Here is a 20578-nt window from a genome sequence, read left to right on the forward strand (position 1 = left end):
AAACACCCACAACAGTGTCACCCATGTTAGCCTGCCCTTTAATCCTTACCCATAAGCTCTTGACTCGCTCTTCATCCACCCCTAGGCACAGCTCAATACATTCCAGTTGCTCTCTCACAAAGAGCAACTCCACCACCTTGCCTTCCTGGCCTGTCTTTCCTAAAAAGCACGTAGCCATCCATGACAGCACTCCAGTCATGTGAACTATCCCACCATGTCTCTGTAATTGCAATGAGATCATGGCCCTGCGACCGCACACAGATCTCTAGTTCTTCCTGTTTATTCCCCATGCTGCCTGCATGGGTGTACAGGCATTTCAGAGAGGTGATTTAGCATGCAGGTTTCCCAGGAGGGATACAAGAGGATCCTCCATAGCTATGTCCCATGTGCACKTCCCTGGCTGCAYKCACCYRCTGGAGGYRTCCYRACTTGAGCTGYMTTTTGCCAACTACCCTGKCASTATRACTCTCCCCTTCCCCYRTCTTTCCTAGTTTAAAGCCCTCCTTACCAGGTTGGCCAACCTGTTGGCAAAGACACGTGTGCCCCGCTTAGTGAGGTGGATCCCATTTCTTCCATCAGTTGTCAATCTTCAAACAGGGTCCCATGGTCGTAAAAACCAAAACCCTGTTGCCAACACCAGCGGCGCAGCCAGTCGTTAACTTGGAATGTCCGTCTTCTCCTCCTCTCATCCATCCCCCTCACTGGCAGGATTGAGGAGAAGACCTGGGCTCCCAGATCCCTGACCACCATCCCCAGAGCTCTGAAATCCTGCTTGATGGTCTCCAGTTTGCCCTTGGTGTCATTAGTGCCCACATGGAAGAGCAGCAGAGGGTAATAGTCTGACGAGTGGACAAGCCTTGGCAGTCTTTCCATGACATCTTGTACGCGAGCCCTTGGCAGGCAAGAAACCTCTCTAGACATGAGGTCAGGTCGGCAGACAGGTGCCTCTGTCCCCTGCAGCAGGGAGTCCCCCACAACAATCACCCACCGCTTCTTCTGGGCGTTCCGGCAAGGCACAGGGTCTGTTGTCCCAGTTGCTTCCCTTGCAGCCATGTCCAAATCGAAAGAATATAGGTGGTTTAAGTACTTTGCTGGACTGGGGCCAAAAATATAAATTGGGAAATACATGGGATTTTAAAAATGTTTTTGCCTACATGGTCTGTTAGCTACATCAGTAAAATGTTTTGTTTGGAGGATTTCTCATTAAAAAAAATCTAATGGTACCTTCAATAAAGCTGAGTGATGTGACAATGTGTTAGAGAGATACTTTGAGCCCAACCTTTTGGTCAAATGCTGGCTGGCACCAGAGAGAAGGGAATTTCCTTGAAAGTAACAGGGCACATGGTAAAAAACTCCTATAATATTTCCTTGAAAGTAACAGAGCACATGGTAAAATACTCCTATAATAACAGCTTGGAGAATTTTGGCCTTCGGATGTCCTCTATCTTGAAGATTCTGATAACATTAGAGCCATGTAGGGTATAGAAGTTTGTCTATAAGGCATACCTGTTATGTCTGCTGGCATCTGATGGTTCCTGCATTAGAAATCAACAGGAAATTATGGAATTTTGGATTTACAGGCAACTTAGGTCTGCATTAGCTGCCTAGTTTCCTGTGTGTGATCATCAAAAGAGTTGTTTACTACTGTAGGGATGAGCAATAAATGGGGCAGCTTTGCAAGTAAGCCTTAGATAATAGTGGGGCCTTGGGTGTGTTGACAGTGGTATAGAATAATGTGGTCTGCCTTATCTTCTAACTTCACTGCCATAAAAGGTGGCTGTTTACAGAGAGATAGTCTGTGCTTTATGCATCTTTATGGAAACTCATAGGGGAAGGAAGGCATGATTTAACCATGGAAAAATAGGTAAAGCTGACTATAATACCTCCTAGTCTGACTTTGTCAATCTATTTAACAATAAAAGAAAGTAAATTTTGTTTCTCCTCAAAAATTTTTCAGCCATCTCTAAAAAGCTCTTCAGCTTCCCAAGCACAGGTATCAGTGTAGGATGATAGCCAGCTCTGCAGGTTCCGCTGGCTGTGTTGGCTAGATCTCCACTGCCTGCAGTTCGAACTTCAATAGCCATCTCCCGCATAGATGGATAAATAATAGGCACCTGAGTTTAGGTGGCTGAATCTGGAGCTGAATCCCACCCAAGGAATTCAAATCCAGGATGTGTCAGATGACTTCAGTGTAATGTGGATGTTCCTGACCTTGAGCAGCAGGAGCAGTGGAGTTGCAGCCCAGCAGTGGGAGCACCTGAGAACCAGCCTGCCCTGATCTCCATCCTGTTGGAACTAGTCTGCTATCAGTTCTCTGCTTCCAGATGTAGTGCTAGCTCAGCCCTGTCTACATTGCTCTATGGTCTTTGCTGTGACTGCAAAGACATACATCCTGAGCAAGCTACCTTGCTGTAAAAAAATCCTACCTTTAAGGGCAGCCATGGCAGAATGTGGAAAATCAGCAAGTCTGGGTTTTCTTGCCAAAGGAATCATTTGATTCATTTTAGATTAGGGCATACTTGTCAACTGGTGTAAATTCAGGGATGAGCACCCTGGAGCCAAATACTGGGCAAACCAAACTGACAGTGTGTCCATACTGTGGAAACACCTTCAGAGACAACAGAATAAATCCTGAAATTAGCAGCATACCTAGTTTTTCAGGAGCCCTCAGTGCAGGAGGTAATTGAGTTTAATATCTTAAGGCAACAGTAGTTACTGCTGTTCAGTAAGCCCTCAGGCTCTAAGTGTGGTGACGAAAGACTAAGACCCATAAGCTGGATTGGCTTAAGCACTGGGGAGATGGAAGAAGGCAGGAAGGCACTCCGGACTAAGGAGCTCCATTTCATTCATTATGATGAGGTTCATGCCATGCTCCACTGCTCTTAACCTTGTTCTTGAGATAGATGGAAAAATCAGAAGCTGAACTGGTTTTTTTTGTCTTTGTCTTGTTTTTAAAAACAAAACAATGTGTGCTTGTTGAAAGTATGTGTTGTTGGCCTAATAATGTCCCAGTTGAAGCTAATGGACATTTTTCCATTGAGCTTGGGGGGAGGGCAGAATTAGGCCAGAGTAAGCCCTTTTGAAAATATCAGCTGTTGCTCATATCTCTTAAAGAGTTAGGCATTTCTTAAGCAAATGCAAGTATGACTAATGATGGAGCTGAATTAGAAAAAATTATTTTCTGTCAAGGTATAATGACATTTCCAGAATCTCTTGTATGTTTGTTTCACCTCTTCCTGTGAAAGAACACATTTTTTCTTAATAGAGCATTTAGGCTGTGTGCTGTCACTGTAGGCACTATTGGATTACATACAGAATTTATATGACGATGCAGTAATGTGGCATAACCCAGGAGGTGATACAAGAAGTCTAATGTAAGAAACTGTCTTCTGTGTGAAGGAGCTATACTTTGCTGGTAGGTGATTACAAGGCTACTTATAAAACAGCAAATGTCTCTTGGGCAGCTGCCCAAAACAATGTGGTTAATCTAGCAATATCTGCAATCTGTCAGTATTTTTACTTTAATTTACATCTGTTGATTGCTGATACCACCTTTTTTCTTTTAGTGTTTAGTTTAAATGTAATCCACAGAAACATACATTACCAAAGAAGATGTGGATATATAAATTCATACAACAGAAGTTCACTTTCTCAGACCATAGGAGTTATTTGTCAGTCCCTGAGGCTAGCATAATATATTCTAATTAAATTACTCTTGATTGCCAGAATTGGGAACTGGAACAGTGAAGGCAAAATCTTTGATATCACAGGATACTTCATTGCTCTTTTGATATCAGCTCTGTTTGTGGAGACCATTGTGTTTCTTCTGGTAAGCATTTCTTTTGGCTTCTTTTAGAAACATATTGCACTTCAGATTTATTCTGTACTAGTACAAAGTGAGGTTACTGTACAGGCAGTTTCATGAGGGTCACATTCATGTGCATGTTCATGACCCAGAACAGTTTATTCCATTTGGGTTTGTTGTGCTGATTCTTGCAGTTGCTGTTACCCCGGTGCCTAGTTCTTGTCAAGGCCCTGCAGAGTAAAAAAAGTGAGGCACTGTAAAAAGGCTGTGTAAATGGCACCTGTCCAGCAAACTTTTAATCTGAATGTAAGACACATCGATAGTGATGGATACAAAGAATAGGATTCATCTCACCTAATTTAGGCTAATAAAATGAGGTATTTAGCCCATTCTGTCCATCATGTATGGTCAATACAAATAGAGAATAGTATCACAGATGTCTTATTTGTTGCATCTAACTTTACTTTGGCTTGGTGCTACAGTATCAGTCACTTTATCATGTGGAAATGTTGGAGCAGAAAACACACACGCGCACACATTGCTCCTTAAAATTTTAACTTACTTAGTTATATAGTAAAAGGTAATACTTTACAAGTGATTATGGAGTTGTGGTAGCAGAAGTTTCTGAATGGAAAATAAAAGAGCAGAGCTCTTTCTCTACCAAAGGTGAGGAAGGACCTGCTACAGATAAGCATTGGCACTGATCAGATGTGAGGGACCCAGTGCTGGAGCATTTCCCTTTCTGTTTGTTTGCTGTCATTCGTATAGAAGCTGTAGCTGTTTTCATACCTTCTTCTTACCTCCTTTGCATTTTCACCATGTATAGAATATTTTACATACACTGGATACCTCTTCTCTGTTCTCTTTATTATGCCCTAAAAACCAGTGCAGTCCAGCGCTGAAGAGGGCTTTCCTTTAGCCATGAATAATTGATCTTTCTTGATTTGTGTTGATAACTGTGGGGCTTCTGTTGTCATCTGTGCTTGTATTCTTGGGGGCCCTTGTTTTGGGGACATGTTGTGGGGGACATAGCAAGAACAAGATTTGTAGAAAGAGGTTATCTCTTTTATCAGATGTTCTAAGTATAATTGGACAAAACGTGCAAGTTGATCTGGAGATAGGCACTTCCATCCTAGTGTATGCATATAATATAAGTGCTTAACTGATGATTGCATAGACTGATCTCTAGCTCAGAATACATACCTCAGTTTTGGACATCCAGTGTTAGGTGAAGTGAAGTGATTTCTCTGTGTTTCTCCACTGAAAGAAAAACATAGAGAAATGTAATAAGATACTGACTATGTACTGCCAACTGTGTCAGGGAAAAACAGAGAGTGGAGGAACAATAAYGAGGTAACTTTGCAGGGGATTCCTACTAGTGTTGGGAAGCATCGTGGGAGAAAGGTACTAATATGAAATATGACAAATGGTGATGAGGGCTGACATCAGGATGCAGCTGAAACATTTCACTGAGAATAAAGAGATAATAAATGGGGTGGAGCAGGCCTTGATAATCTTTGAAAGTTGGAAAAGTGTCTGCTTTGTGCCAAGGAGTGCTAGTGGAGGGATGCAAAGAGGGTCTTGAAATAGTTGAACTGTTGGAGTTGGAGAATAATCCCTGGTACTTCTTGAGACCAGAGAAAAGGATGTTGAGGAACTGAGAAAAGAGAGTCCTAGGTTAGCATTTGAGTTATGTGAATAGACAGGAAAGAACAGTTATGCAGAAATAATCTGCAAGGTTTTTAGAGATACATTGGATATGAGGGTTTTAAGAGAGATCTGAATCAAAACTGACTAAAAACATGTGCGAGGCTAAGGACAGCAATGATAGTGCTATGAAGAAAGGAAATAAAGGGAAAATTTGCAGGGAAAAAGACCAAGAACTGTGCTAGCCAGGCATTTAGAGTAAACTGATAGCTAGAGGTCTGTAAAGACATGGCAAACTTTGCTTTGAGCAGAGTGAGGTTGGCTTAATCTGAGAGAGTGAGATCAGCGAATTGTCAACACAGGGAACACTGTTGAACTGTAGTCTGTGGTGAAATTTCCTAGAGATGAGAGGCAGAGGAAGAGGGAGAAGGATCAAGAACAGCACCTCTTCAACAAGAGAAAATCCTCTGAAGCATGTTAGAGACCTCAGAGGAGAGCTAGAAGATGAAGCCGCTTCCAAACCCAAGGAGAGTAGAGGTGGCAGTGGCAAAGCCAGTTACTCAGCTGGGAGGATGAGGAAGGTACGTTGTTTCTAGTTTCATTTAAGAGGTCAGGGGAGACTTTAGTGACAGTGATTTTGCTGGTGAGAGAATGAGTTACTTTGGTATTATACAGTATTTTTAAAGTTTCTGTCACTGAAGAGGAAAAAGAAAGTAGGTTGAGGGCCAAACTGAAACCTGAAATTAAATCTGCACTTGACTGTAGTAGTTTGCATCACAATTTAGTTGAGGAAAATCTTATTTTGGGGGCACATTTACATAAACTGCTGTGGAGGACAGCTAAATTACCTGCATCAGAGTGTAGAGCTGACCCCACCTGATGCTCTGAATAGTGTACAAAATTTATGCTCTTCACAAGGAGAAATAGGCAACAAGTAATGTATATCTTTCTCATGGCCCATGCAGGGCAAACTTACTTCCTTTCCCTCCCATAAGTGCGTGTACATGCAGACCTTGGAAGAGAAGCTTTATATCTGATACACTGAAATTCAGAAAGGCATTGGTTAAATCTCTAACAACTTCATATGTTTTTATGGATTTTAATGTTCTGTCATCCTATTAGTCAGACTTTAGAATAAATATCTCCTCACTTAAATGGTTACTAAGATTATCCCATGTTTTGAACATTGTACAGAAAATTTAGTGAGTGTATTTTTCTGAAGCAAAGTATATTTAGTCAATGTATACTCTGAAGTGCTAGCAATTAGTTTATCAATGCACAGAAGAATCTGAAATACTAAATACTTGCTGAAGCTTATCATTAAATAAATTACTTCACTGACCCTTGTGCAAGTTATTTCCATTGTAATTACCAGAGCAAAGTACATTTGATGCAAACTAATGATGTAGTTGCATTTTAGAAAAACCCTCAAATATATTTTTCATGTTTTAATGATTCCAACAAAGAAATACAAGAATTCCTCTTTCTCTTTCTATTTTGTCAGATATTATTCTTCATGGTAAAAATAATTTAACTTTTCAGATATGAGGTACGCTGTTGGAATATTAATTTTGTTTTCTTTGTGAGATTTCTGAACAGTATTCAGAATATATAACTACTTGGAATACAAACTGCATCAAAAGTGTTATCACTTTGAGTGGTAATGATAAATTATTCCCTACTTCAGCAATGTTTTCATGTTTCAGGTATGCGTCTGAGCAGTACATTGATTAAACTGCTTTTATTTGGACTTTGTTAGAGACCATTTACTGAGTCATACAGCTGCTTTAAAATATTTTGGTAAATGGAACTTCATTATTCTGTTTCTTTGTAAAGCCTGAGCTATATACTCTGGGAGTGTCAACAGCAACACACTAGTTAAGATTGCCCTGAAAATTACAGCTGAATTGGGATCACAATTTTTCTTTTTTATAGCTTAATAACTGAATTTTGGTTTGTATATTTAACTTAATAACTCTAGGGATTACATGAAATTTCAAATAAAAATGTATGCTAATTCATGCTGACTTTTAGCTTCACATTTCTTTCTCTTCCCTATTACCTTCCCAATCCCATAAGCATTCTGATAATAAGCCGGAGACTAGAACTATATAATGTAAGCCCATGCAAAGATGGTTCCCTTTCTCTAATCATTCCTGAATTATATCAAGGTAAGCCTTTGGTACAACTGAAGATCAGTTAGTTACTTACTTATAAGAAGCACGTTTCAAAAAAAAGAATACTTTTGAAATGCTTTTTGTTCCTTTCTTTCCATCAAAGCCTAACTTCTCATCTGGTTTCCTGTGCAGTCATACTGCTGTGAATGTGTCTGTGTGTCTCCCACCTAATAACTTCTGAATATGCTTATCAACTTCAAACATGTTTGACAGGGGAAAGGAATGTGTGGGGAGGGGTTGATTTCTCAAATATAATTAAAATTCCTGAAATTTCATCAAAGTTGGTGGCAGGGAAGAGGAAAAGAATCTCTATTAGTATTCCCACTGAGAGAGAGTGTGCATTTTGAGCCCACACTTCTTTACACACTGAAAAATCCATGCAGGAGAGCATCATTGATGTTTGGTCCCATCAGCGCCCCTAGAAGCCAGACTGTTTTACTAATGTGTATGACATTACTTTCTTCTGGAAACTACAGAAACATCAGCCCACTTAATGCAAAATTGGGAACAGAGGGTCTCTGATCCCTAGACTGTCATGGGACAGATGGTTTCAGCTATGTAAATTGGCTGTGTTAGGCTGTCATTGCCACTTGATATTTTCTCTCATGTAATTAATAGTTACACTGGTCTCAAGAAAGGGAAAGTGTGAGAGCAGGCTCAGCTGGCTGTCCTCAGCTCTAGAGGGTCCTCTGTTCTGTGTTTTCACCTTGGCTGAGTGTTGCACTCCCTGGTGCAAGCCTTTGTGGGAAAAGGAAGAGCCTGGGATGTTAAACATGTTTGTTTGGTTCTACATTTTAGTAGTGAGGTAGAAAGTAGGCTGTGGGAGTAGGGGCACTCCTGTGAGTTGCTTTGGATAATTGGATCATTCACGTCTGGAATAACTATGTTTTCACTTGAAGCAGTGACTTACCTGTTGGTGACCCTGTCAGATGTTTCATGCCACAGGGCGTGTGGATGCAGAAAAGCCAAAACTCCTGTTAGTGCAGCAAAGATGGGCAGGCAGCGGAATCTGTACCAAGTAATTGTGTCACTGGCTTTCCTGCCTTTGGATATCTTCCAGGAGAGACTGCAGATGAAACACGTGGGGTCACTTGATTTGTCTGTTTGACTCCTCATCCACCAGAACACTTAATCATGTATGCTAAGTTAGGAATGGGATTATTCCCTTGCTTAAACAAGTGATTTAAATTTAAGAGATTTTTCAGATATTGTCTTGTGAATGTCTGTCTATAACATCATCCCACTAAGGCTATGTATAAAGCAAAGTAATCTGAACTTGTATTCTATATGAACTCAGTAAAACTCATCCTGACATACACAAGGGTCTGAATCTAGCTTCCTTTACATGCTGTGACACCAATGAGCTTGTCCAAAGTCACTCTCTTTTTCATGTAAACATGGTGTATTTATCTTCACCATGGAATCCTTGAGGCTAAATTTAGAAGGTTATATTTCTTTTTTTTCCACTGTCACCTAGATACAAGGTTTTGAACAACTCATGCACATTTTCAAATTATTCATACTGATTTGTCAATTTAAAGGGATACTAGAGTTCAGATGCACATGAAAAGTGAAAAAACAAATTCCACAATTTTATCAGTGATGTGTTCCTCTTCCTCATTAAAATGTCACTGTTAGTTCTACCTCTGTTTTTAAGTTAGTTCCTGTATTTCAGTTTCTATTCTTTCCTGTGAGTCTGTAGGATTTCATGATCTCCTACTGGCATTGCATATTTGTTTCTAATAGAAAGGTCAGCTGCCATTTTCACCAAACTATTAGTGTACTGCTGTTCTTAAATAATCAGTTACAGCATTTTTTACTGAGTTTGATGTATTTTCCTATTTTTTCATGGTGTATCATATAGGTGTCTCCTATCAGATTGCTGACTTGCCACAGAGGAATAGCTTTTGGATAGTTATCAGTCACCTGTTCTGACAGTCCTGTATTTTTGTGCCACAGAGACCTAAGAGCTAGACAGATACTGCAACAAATATTTCTGTGAACAGTCATTTGAATTTGCAAGGCGGAACTGGCAGATTAACTGTTATCTTACAATGAAAGTTTATGCTTTTTTCTTCAGCTAATAAGAATTTTGGATAGCCAAAGAAAGGTTCATTACTGGTTCTGCACATAAAAGTGTTAAGATTACAGTGAAGTACTTTTAGGAGGATGTTCTTGAATGTAGGAGGCAAAACTTAATACCTCTGATTTTTCTCTCAGGATCTCATATTCCTGATCTGAGGTTCACTACTGGCAGTGACTCTATGGGAAATCTTGGCATAGACTCAAAACAGATAGAGTATCAGGAGAAATTATTATAATTTTAGCAATCAGAAGAAAATAGGATTATAGGTTTTGTTCAGTGATTTAAATTACACAGTAACTACTATGTATGGTAACTAGTAGGTAACCACACTGTAATTTTTATGTAATTCCAGGCTGTGTGAAATTCATAGCGATTTAATGTTGCATTAATGATCACTGGCAGTTTTAGCCACCTGCTTTCTGAGCTACAACAGGTGCTTGGATTTGAAGGGGTCATAGGCATATGATAAACATTTTTAGCTGTTTTCTTTAAACAGTCAGTAAAGCCTATACTTTCAGGTAAACTGGATCGGTATATCAAAGATTTGGAATGATGAAAAGTTTCACATGACCAAAATGACAGGAGATACATAAGGCAGACTGTATTGAAAGAAAAGGAGAGAAGAAATCGTATGACAGGAAAGGGACTACAGATGTAATAAGAACAGAGAAATTAACTGAGAGGAGAATTCCTAGTGGCTTTGAGACCAAGTCAGACAATAAATTAAAAATCTCTCCTTTCAATTTCCACAAGCAAAGAATTAATCAATACAGCTACTAAAAATGGATTTTTTTTGCTGCAAGAAATTCTGAGTAATTATTTACTTCTACAATTAGGATGAAAATTCAAAATAAAGACTTTTCAGAGAATCTCTCCATAGGAGAATTTGACAGCAAACAATCACAGTGGAAATGAGCTATGCATCTAAGAATGTACAAAAGATTAATTGAAATTGTATATGTATGAAGGTATAAGAAATTAATTGAAATAATTTATAGATTGTTTTTGATAGACCTGAAAAATATGGAGAATTTCAGAAATGACAGTATTCACAAACGGGTCTTAAATTTATAAAGTTAAATTTCTCCTCTCCCCTTTGTACCCAGAAAAGAATTTCACTCTCTTACGCAATCCTAGCTGAGGTACAGAAAAAGAATTTGCTCATTGAGCTGTAATGCATTAGACTGTAACTTACATAGACCCATATATGTTTTGTTAAATAGCTGATTCTGGTTTTCATCACACTAAAATTGTCCTATCTTCCATTAAAAAAACACCCTTCTAAAGTTTAATTCATGAGGGTTATGATAGATCCTTTTCATTAAGAAGCATGAATATTGTGCTGAAAAGAAATATAAATAGATTACTTTGTAATTCAAATTATGAAACTTCATTAAAAGGTGTAACTTTCCTTTCATTCAGAAATAACTTTAAGTATCTTCTCAGGTCTCATTTTTGAGGCTACTTTCATAGGTATTGTGATGTGGTTTTAAGAATGAGCTTGTGATTATTATCAAACTTCCAGAGCAAAGCATTGCATATGATCAGAGTCTACCCAGGAATGAGATGGAATTATCCCTCATCCCTCCTTTGTTAAATATTGTTTATGATGACATGCTGCTCTTCAGGTGTGCAAATGATGCTTTATCACTCTGTGTTGAATAATAGAGGAACAAGTAGGTGGGTGAGAAGGTTATACCATACCACACCACACGAACTACAGAACTTGTAGTACTAAACTGATATGCAGGGAGAAGAGCAAAATGTTAAGCTTGATGCAAATCCAACTGGTATAATTTAAATTGCACAGGAATGTAAGTGAGAGTGGAAGTTAGCTTTAACTCTTCCCACTGGCTACCACCAGGCTTCTTTCACCACCACGGGCTTGATCTTGGGAGATTTCTGCTGTCTCTTTCCCACTTGGGAACCACTGATAATTCCCCATTTCTTTGAAGGCATGGTTCCTCAATGGACCATCCCCCAAGGATGCACAAGCTGTTTTAGTTACATACTCAGAAATGTCAGAAAGGCGGTGACTGTTGTGCCTGTATGCATGACTTCTACAGGTGAGAACACTTCATATGTTGTGTCCCAAATCAGGCAGAATGGGGCACTGAACTTGGGTTTTGTATATCCTAGGTCCTGCTGTTTCTCAAAGCATCACAGAATTGAGCTGGAAGGAACTGTAAGAGATCATTTAGTCCAGGAAAATGAAATACAGACCCCGAAGGCTTCACTATTATTATTTAGCAAATAATACTGGATAAACTTATCACCTAAGAAAACTGTGATATTCATATCCATATACAAGCAGTAAAAATAGGATTTATACCCAGAATAATCACACAGAAGTTTCCTTCTTTTCTAAGTAATACAGAATCAGAAATCTTGCACTGAGGCAGGATCAAGAATAAATAGGCCATTAGCAACAAAAAATTTCACTTCCCTTGCTGTTTTTGTGCCCATGTTTGACTTCTCCTAATACATATTTCACATTTACCTTTACAGAGTTTCATCTTATTAATTTCAAATTCTCATTTGACTCTGTAAAGAACATGCTGAATTCTGTTCTCCACAGAGTCTGATGACTCTCCTGTACTGGGGTGCAAGCTTTTTCCTTAGTGGATCGCTGAATTTATTAATAAGTAGAACTTCGTTCGAGAAAAATCCCTGCGGCTCTCACTTGAAATGCCCTCACTATCTCACACTGAACTAATATCTGCTGGTTGTTATATTTAAGGTGTGTGATTTCATCTAGACTGCAGTTTTAGGTGTAGACTTCTAGTAAGAAGAGAAGGAGGAAGAGTGGGGTGAATGCTAGACCCTTTCATCCATCCATTCCTTGTGGCTGACTTCCGCTTCCTCTCTGCAGCAGTGAAAACTCAGGTGCAGTCTCCCTGAGCAGTCTCCCTGTGGAGAGTCAAGACGAACCTTTTGTGCCATGCAGCGCATACGTATCTCCCTGTCTGCAGTGTGGGAGAGGGAATAGAAGACTAGCCCAAACCAGGATATATCTGTCCTTAGTTCCCTTAGTTTGTTTAGAAAAATGTCATGTCAGATGTGTTACAAGGTTGTGCAAAAATGCATTTTTATACCCAGGATGCAAATTACTGTTTCTCAATAATTTGAAGTTTTAGTGCAAGTTTTTATGACTTCTAATCTGTGCTGATCCTTTTTTTCTGGGCAGGAGCAACTGAATGGCATGTTGCCTTTTTTGACTTTGAGGAGCATGCTGAGAGTTGGTGGAAGTAATTTTTACGTTTTTTAAAATGTGTTCTTAGGTTTGATATAACTAAAGAAAATGTAGGTACCTAAACATTACATTGTAAGTAGCCTGGGACAGGAGTTGTATCTTCCTTTCGGGGAGTGCAAAAGGTAGTTTTCATGCACTGAACCGATTCAGGTAATTGATTAACTGTGCAGTAACTATTCACTGACTTAGCATTATCTCTTCCCTCTTTGGTACACAGATTCAACAGTGAATTTAATCCAATTATATTAGTGCTCAGACCAGTGGGCCTGAAATTCAGTTCTCAAGTTAAGGGGTAATCATCTATGCAATGAGAATAATGGCTTCATAGTTGGGCCCTATGCAAACATCCAAGAGAAATAAATGAAATGAGGTACCTACCCAGGATGGCTGTGCATGGTTCCAGCTACACATTTGACTCTCACTGTGATAGTGGGGGTATGATTACAATTCCTACATGATTGCACGTTGTCCTGTATAATTCATCCATATGTTGCACAGACCTCCTTCAAGCTGGAATGAGTTTTTCTGTTCTCTTTTTAACGGTAGAGTAGCCATTGAATCTGTTCTGATTCATCCCTCCTCTTGCCATTCTGCACAAAGGCATTATATTGTCATTCACTGCTGAGCTGCTGTGCATTCTCCAGGGAGATTTGTTAGGTTGTATTAGTGTAGATTAAGATCTGTGCTATCCCCACTCCTCCCAGTACCAGTTTATTGTTTGCTAACTGTGAGGTCAATAACATTCTGTTTTCTGTGAAATAACAGCCTGTTTTTTTAATGAGATTTGTAGCAATCTCCAGTTCACCAGTCAGCTGCAGGGAACATTCATTAGATATGTTGCAGTCTGTAGGAGGATTTTTTAACCACGCTATTTTATTCCTACAAACATTACTGTTTCTGCTTTTTTGCCCTATCTGGACACTTTTATATAAGTGAGATTAGGGAGGACCAAAGATCAGATATGCTAAGAGGAGGTAGGAAAGGGACACTGTGGTCTGAGAAGCAATTGGCTAACCATCAAATTATTATTTTTTTCTTTTTTTCTAAAATAATTCCAAGGGAAGCTTTAGCTCTCCTATTTTGCAGCATTATCAGCTTGATCATAATTTGGTGACTGGATAATGATTCAGCTCTTTAGAGTAATGAGCCATTCAAAAGCAGGGGTCTGACCAGTCGATGTGGAAAAGAAATAATACCTACCTGCAGTATATTTATACATGTTCATCTGAACAAAAAAGAAAAATAAATGAACACTTGCAAATGCATTTCAGACGTCTCAGGAAATATTTTAAAGCTGTGATAATCTTATGATCCTTTCTAGCAATTCTCCATGTTTTTCACCTCTTGAGCAAACCCAGTTCCCCAGTTCCAAATAGAAACTTAATAATCAATGTCTTCGAAGCCAGACTACTGATAGTACTGGTTAACACCTGTTACCAGAACACCAGAAGAGGCCAGCACACCAGGTCCTAAATCCCAGAGAGATGGGGAAGAAAGCCCCTGGAGCCAGAAATTGTAACTGTCCTGGGGCAGATCTCCAGGCGCAATATATTGTCATGGACAGAGGGCAATGCCAGCTTCTTCAGGGGGATGTCAAGGAGAGAGAAATTAGAAGATCTGTCAGCCCTGCCAGTCTTGTCCTTTGTATATTTTCAGCCTTGCAAGGGTCTCCTCTTGTTCCTGGCTTGCCTCTCTATCTACTAGTATGTAAGATGGGCTCACTTTGATAGTGGATCAAGAACAGCCAGGAAACAGGCATCATGGACAGGCTTGTTTTTCACTAAATAATTCCAACTTTTTCTTTAGAGTGTTTGGATTTTATTGCTTTCCTAATTATTCTGTAAACTTTATAGGTCAGGGCTGTTTATTTCTGTGTGTTTGCAGGGACCCCTGCTCCTGGTGAAATCCCCTTGTCAGTAACTTGAAACGGTGGCTATTAAGGTGGGAGCACCTCTATTCTGCTGGTCACATCTATGCCTACATCAATCAGCTTTTCAGCAAAATAGTGCTGAAAGAAACATGACTCATGAGGATTGCAAGGTTTAGAGTGACATTGCAGCTGCAGGTAGAAAGAGGGAGAGTGGCCAGACTGCAGTCAACCAATCAGAAATTTAATTTTCATTTTATATATGTGGTTTCACATGCTGAGGAAGTGGGGGGCAGTCCTAACAGCCCAAGAGGATGCTTCTAGCTGTAGCTTCCTACAGAAAGGAGCTATTCATCCACACAAGCTCAGAAAATGGTTCCCTCCTCATCAACTATATGGACATTTCTCCATTAGCGCTATGATTAGCAATGGCCAAGGGGAATGGGCTCCTGGAACTTCCTCAAGGCCTCCTAACAAGCAAGGCAAAAAGGCACAACTAATATACCCACACGTAATAAGCAGAACTTACTTCAAGGAAGAGAATAAATGAAACGCTGTATTTCAGAGAACATTGCCATGCTTTGATAAGGCATACTGAAAGTCTTGGCTGACCTTGACAAAAGCAATTACATACAGAGGGTCATTCGTGCCATGATTTTTTCTCATCTCAGTTCTCCTTGTGATTTTAGTAATATAAAACAAACTAATATGATCACAGCAGTGGTTCTTCACAGTCCYCGAGTACTATACAATAACGTTTTAAGAGTTTCAGAAAACTCACCACCTTCTTTTCTTAAGTATGGAAGACCTGTGAATCTAGTGAAGTAGGACTCAGCCAACCCTGCAACATCCTTTCCAGTTGTCACTCTCTGCTGCCTATTTTTGCCAGTCTGAAAAAAGTTGTAAAATCTGGGTATTGTTTGAAAAGCTTAATCTATGGTGAAAAACAAAGAACTGTTTTAATAACTTTTACAGCTGCCTGGAGGTTATTTCCAACAGTCCACAAAGTTATGTTAGCTTTTAAGACTTTTCCATTAGTATTCAAGTCTATTAAACCTGGTGAGCAGTATGGAAGATGAATACTAGCAGTATGTGACTAGAGATCTACAAGCAAACAATTTAAGGGGTTCCAGCCATAAATTAAGTTATAAGCACCATATGAGGGACATACACCTAATCTGAAGTGATACATATTGGATGATCTATTCTAATGGAGCATAACTTTTAAGAATTGCTATTTTATCTGTACAATTGCATATTGTCTGGAAAAGAAAAAAACAAGATCTGCTAGATGCTGAGCATAAATTGGAAAAGATGCATTGAAGTCAATAAAATTATTCTAATGTTGACCATCCATGTTTTAAATAGGCTGGAAGTAGAAATGTAAACTTGAATATTAGAGTCCTAGTCATTGTCATAATCTCAGAGTACATCAAGGTTGTTGGCACTGCTGTAAGCATATCCACAGTGAGGAACATGTAGGCTAACTGTTAAACTTCCTTTCCATAACTTGCTTAGAGAACAAAATACTGTATCCTTACTGATCTTTTATTTCATTGTTGTTTCAGGTTGGGTTTCCCCATGATGATTGTGTCCTGTACCATTGGGATGTGCTATCTACTTGTTGCTCATGTCGTAGTAGGTTGGAACTCTTAGTAATTTGTACTTTCAAGACCCAAAGAAACTTCCCATTTCATTTAGTTTGTATCTCAGAATGCTAAGAAGATACATGGGAGGAAAAAGGTGCAAAAACCCCAACATACAGTATCAATCAAAATGATTGTCAGTGTCGGTTTTGGTCAATCTTAACCTTGTGTTCTGTGAACAATCTGCAGAACTAGGTAATCAAAATTAAAAGAATCATATATTTAATTGTGAATAACATTATTGTGCGGATGAAAAGGCACCATCAGAAGGGAATATGTTGTGCCCGAAAGTTTGTACTGCCACAATTTGAGTATAGTCACAGATGAAAAACTCATTCACATTAGCAGATGTTCAGTAATTTCTTCTACGGCTTCATTTCTCTTTGTCAATGTATTTAGCTATTTGTATTAAAGTAACTAATATTCAAATTGTAATAATAGACAGCTAAGCAGACAGTCTGTACACTACGAAGGATGTATCATTATCTATGTTTAAAAATAAACATCTCCTGAGAATGTGCTCTGGAAGAAATTATTATTTTGGAACTGAGATTGCATTGTATAGAGGTTTTGTTTTTCATTTTGAAGCTTCTAATCAGTGTTAAGCTGCTTTTTTTCCTAATACGAACTAACGCCCCTTTCCCTACCAAATCCTGGACATAAAATGTGAGAAAGCACTGGACATCTTTCATCTAATTATTAATTCACTTCTGTGATGGAATACTCTAAATCTTTTAATAGGTTAATATGCTATATGCAAGAATGAGATCATAATTTGGCTTTGATTTTGTTCTCGCTGATAATAATGTGTTAAACCATATATATTGTTTTGTATAATTGGCTGCCAGAACAGGTCAGGCTTCTCGTTGAATGAATATTAAGTCCTGCGAGGGAGTCAAGGTTTCAATCCCCATCTTCAGATAAATGTGTTGGTGGGATTGGCCTAAATGGCAGCGTGTCTGTCTGACCTTGAGTGACAAGGGTGGGAGCCTGGTGAACAGGACTGAAATACAGGGAGCGGCAGAGAGGAGCAAATGCTGCTTCTCACCTGCGCTTGAACCTGGAGGTAACGTGGTGAGGGGGATAGAAGTGGTCATCTCTCTCACAGAGGGTGTAAGGTGAATCGTACATCCCATTTTAAACGTACTCGGTTGTATCCCTTATATAGATTTTTTTTTTTAGGCTGAAATCCAGTATTAATTGAAACGAGTCACAGCACTCACTGGAAGCAGGGCTGGCCCTACCCACCGAGGCCGTTGGGCCCTGCGTGAGGCAGCAGGAAGCCGTGCAGCAGCGGCCGTTGGTCAGGCGGGGCTGGGCCACGTGGGCAGGCGCAAGTGGGGGGAGGGGAGCTGCGAACCGGGGAGCCCCCAGCGAGGGCGCCATGGGGACAAGCCCTACCGACAACCTCTACTGCCTCTGAAATACCAGCAAACACTACCCTGCAAAAAACTCTGAATCAAAACAGAACAAGACACCAAACAAAAAGAGCCCGAAGCTCACTGCTTCCGACAAATTTGTCAGGAATTGATTTTGGCCCGTTGCCCTCTCTCAGCACTCAGGCTTTTTCTTCGTGAGAGCAGTTCACGCTGCCATAACAGGAATTTTGTCGCAGTTAAAGAAACATTTATGCTAATCAGTTTAACATTGATCCCTGGTTAAAAATAATCACAGTTTTTTTTATAGCCTTCAACATTTCTCACATCTGAGCAATCTTGGTGCAGCCGCTGGTTGTGCAAGGACTGCTGTATTAAGCCCTAGAGAATGCAAAATGAAGACACCTCTGAAAGACATTTGTTCTTAACTGTTTGGGTTTTTCTGGCTTTTTTTCGCTCACCAGATTTAAGGCTATATTTCTTTTCCTGTTCCATTAAAACATTGTCAGCACATAGGAGTATAAAAACGAGATTCTGTGACCTTGAAGGTTGGGACCTTCAACATAACTTACAAATTCTTTTTTTTTTTTTTTATTGTTTTTTAAGGGATAAAACATAAACAAAACATAATGTTGCTTCTGGGATCCTGAAACCCCATGCCAGCTCTAAGCAAGCTAATGCTAATAGCATGATCACATTAGCTTGCATGAAGATGCATGTCTGCATTTACAGCTTGCTGAAAGAGGGAAGACAGAAATGTAGCAGTTAGTTTCTACTTACTCATTTTACCAAATTCTCTGGAACAGTCTGGTATAAGGGAGATCTCACTGGCTTCAGAAGTGATACATCAACAGGACTCGGATGAGATTTTCTTTCTCTTACACTACTTGTCCTGTCAAGAGAAGGCAAATAGTGCACATGGAATACACAATCATATTCATCATTATTTTAGGCGTCTAAACTTAAGGCTAAATTCATTCTGCTTCTAGGAAAATTCTTTATGAAGTTTTCCTGAGGATTTCCTTCAGATAAACTGGTTTTCCTTCCCTAAACACCCTTGTTGCTTCATTTGTGCAGCAAAGAAGTGCTTACTGAGAGCTCATATGACAAAGCAAATGGTAAAAAGAAGATAAAGTTGTTTCTTTGTGCAAGGTTTTATGTGAGTGTAATCTAATGTTCAAAAACCAGAGAAAGAACAGTGATAAACATGTTTTTCTGTCCTATTGCTGTTGTTTCTCGCATTAGCAGACAGTCTGCTAAAATGAAAATTACCCTGGTCCTTCAGATCATTTCAAGGTAATGAAGTATATTTTTCATTGACTTCTATTATACTTATCAATGTAATATGCACATCAGAATGGCACAAGCTACAGTGACTACATCCTTGACAAAATTAGTGCATGGGATCCCCAAAACAGAGTGCTTTTGAAGAGTGGGTGGAATTAGTTTTTCAATGAAATTCCCTTTAAAAGGTTGAACAAAATATTAGATTATTACAAAGATTACAAATCATGTAAATGTATATAATTGTTAACATGCTTGGGGCTGATTTCAGAGGACTGGATTCTCATTTTCACTAACATCCCTTTCGGCTACTTGGTGGTGTTCATTGTAAGCCATGGAGTAAATATAAATGTGTGCCTACTCTGTATCCATTTTACACCTTCCTGAAGGGTGTAAAATGCAGTAAGATAAAAATATGTGAAGTCTATCATTACAGGGCAATGTAAGCAAAGCCCATTAAAAGAAACCATCTCTAGTAGATACGCAGGGCAATTAATGGAAGCAAGGGAAGAAACAGGGGCATAATACAACTCCACCAAATACTGACCAGTCCAGGAAAGATAAAACATTGGACTGGCTGTACCAGGGCAGGCCAAAGGTCTGCCTAGCCCAGTATCTGTCAGACAGTGGTGCAGAGTGGTTGCCAAGGAAGAACATAAGAGTAGGGCAAATGTAATCCTGTCCCAAGCTTCAGAGGCTTCTGTGACTCAGAGACTTCTTGAATGAAAGGTAGCATCTTCATACTTAACTGCACCTGATGGATTGTCCTTTCCACAAATTTAGTGAGCCACTTGCTGAACCTGCGTAAATTCAACATCTGTTACAATGAGTTTCACAGATAAATGCACTGTGGAGAAAAAAAAAATCCTGTTGTTTGTTTTGAATTTGTCCCTTGCTAATTTCATTTCTATGACACCTTCCCCCACCTTCTCCTCCACCTTTCCAAAGTTTTTTTATTTTGGTAGGGATAACGAATAATCATCCCCTGCTTGCTTTTTCTAACTCATGATTTTATAGGCCAATTTCTAGTCTGAAGATCACAGTCTATTTGCTCATTTCTCATGTGGATATGCTTTCATATCTTTCCTCAACTTTTTTTTGTACCTTCTGTACCTTTTCAAGTTCCACTATAGTCTCTTTGAGTTGAAAGGACAAGGACTAAAAATACTAGCCAAGCCACAAATACATAAAGGATTTATAGAGTGGTTTGGTGATTTCTTCTGCTTTTCCATTCCTTTCCTAATGATCGTTAACATCTGATTTAGTTTTTGGACTGCTACTGACAAATAAACAGAGGAATACATTTTCATAGAAGATTCTATTATAATTACGAGATCCATTTCCTCAGTGATAATTATTAGCTCACATTATTTTATATGTCAAGTTGTTGGGTTTTTTTAATCCACTTACATCGCTTTACAGCTGTCCACAGTGAAT

At 39.3% G+C, this 20578-nt stretch overlaps 1 protein-coding gene across 1 annotated transcript in view; it reads left to right on the plus strand.

Annotated features, from left to right (window-relative positions):
- OCA2 (OCA2 melanosomal transmembrane protein) overlaps positions 1 to 16491 on the plus strand; it is a 222030-nt gene extending 205539 nt beyond the window's left edge. Inside the window, exon 24 of the mRNA XM_026074701.1 lies at positions 16404 to 16491. Coding sequence (XP_025930486.1) covers positions 16404 to 16491 — 88 coding nt within the window. The remainder of the gene's footprint in view (positions 1 to 16403) is intronic.
- Positions 16492 to 20578: the final 4087 nt, after the last annotated feature.

This window comes from Apteryx rowi, unplaced genomic scaffold (genome assembly GCF_003343035.1).
Source record: "Apteryx rowi isolate R43461 unplaced genomic scaffold, aptRow1 scaffold_396, whole genome shotgun sequence".
NCBI lineage: Eukaryota > Metazoa > Chordata > Aves > Apterygiformes > Apterygidae > Apteryx > Apteryx rowi.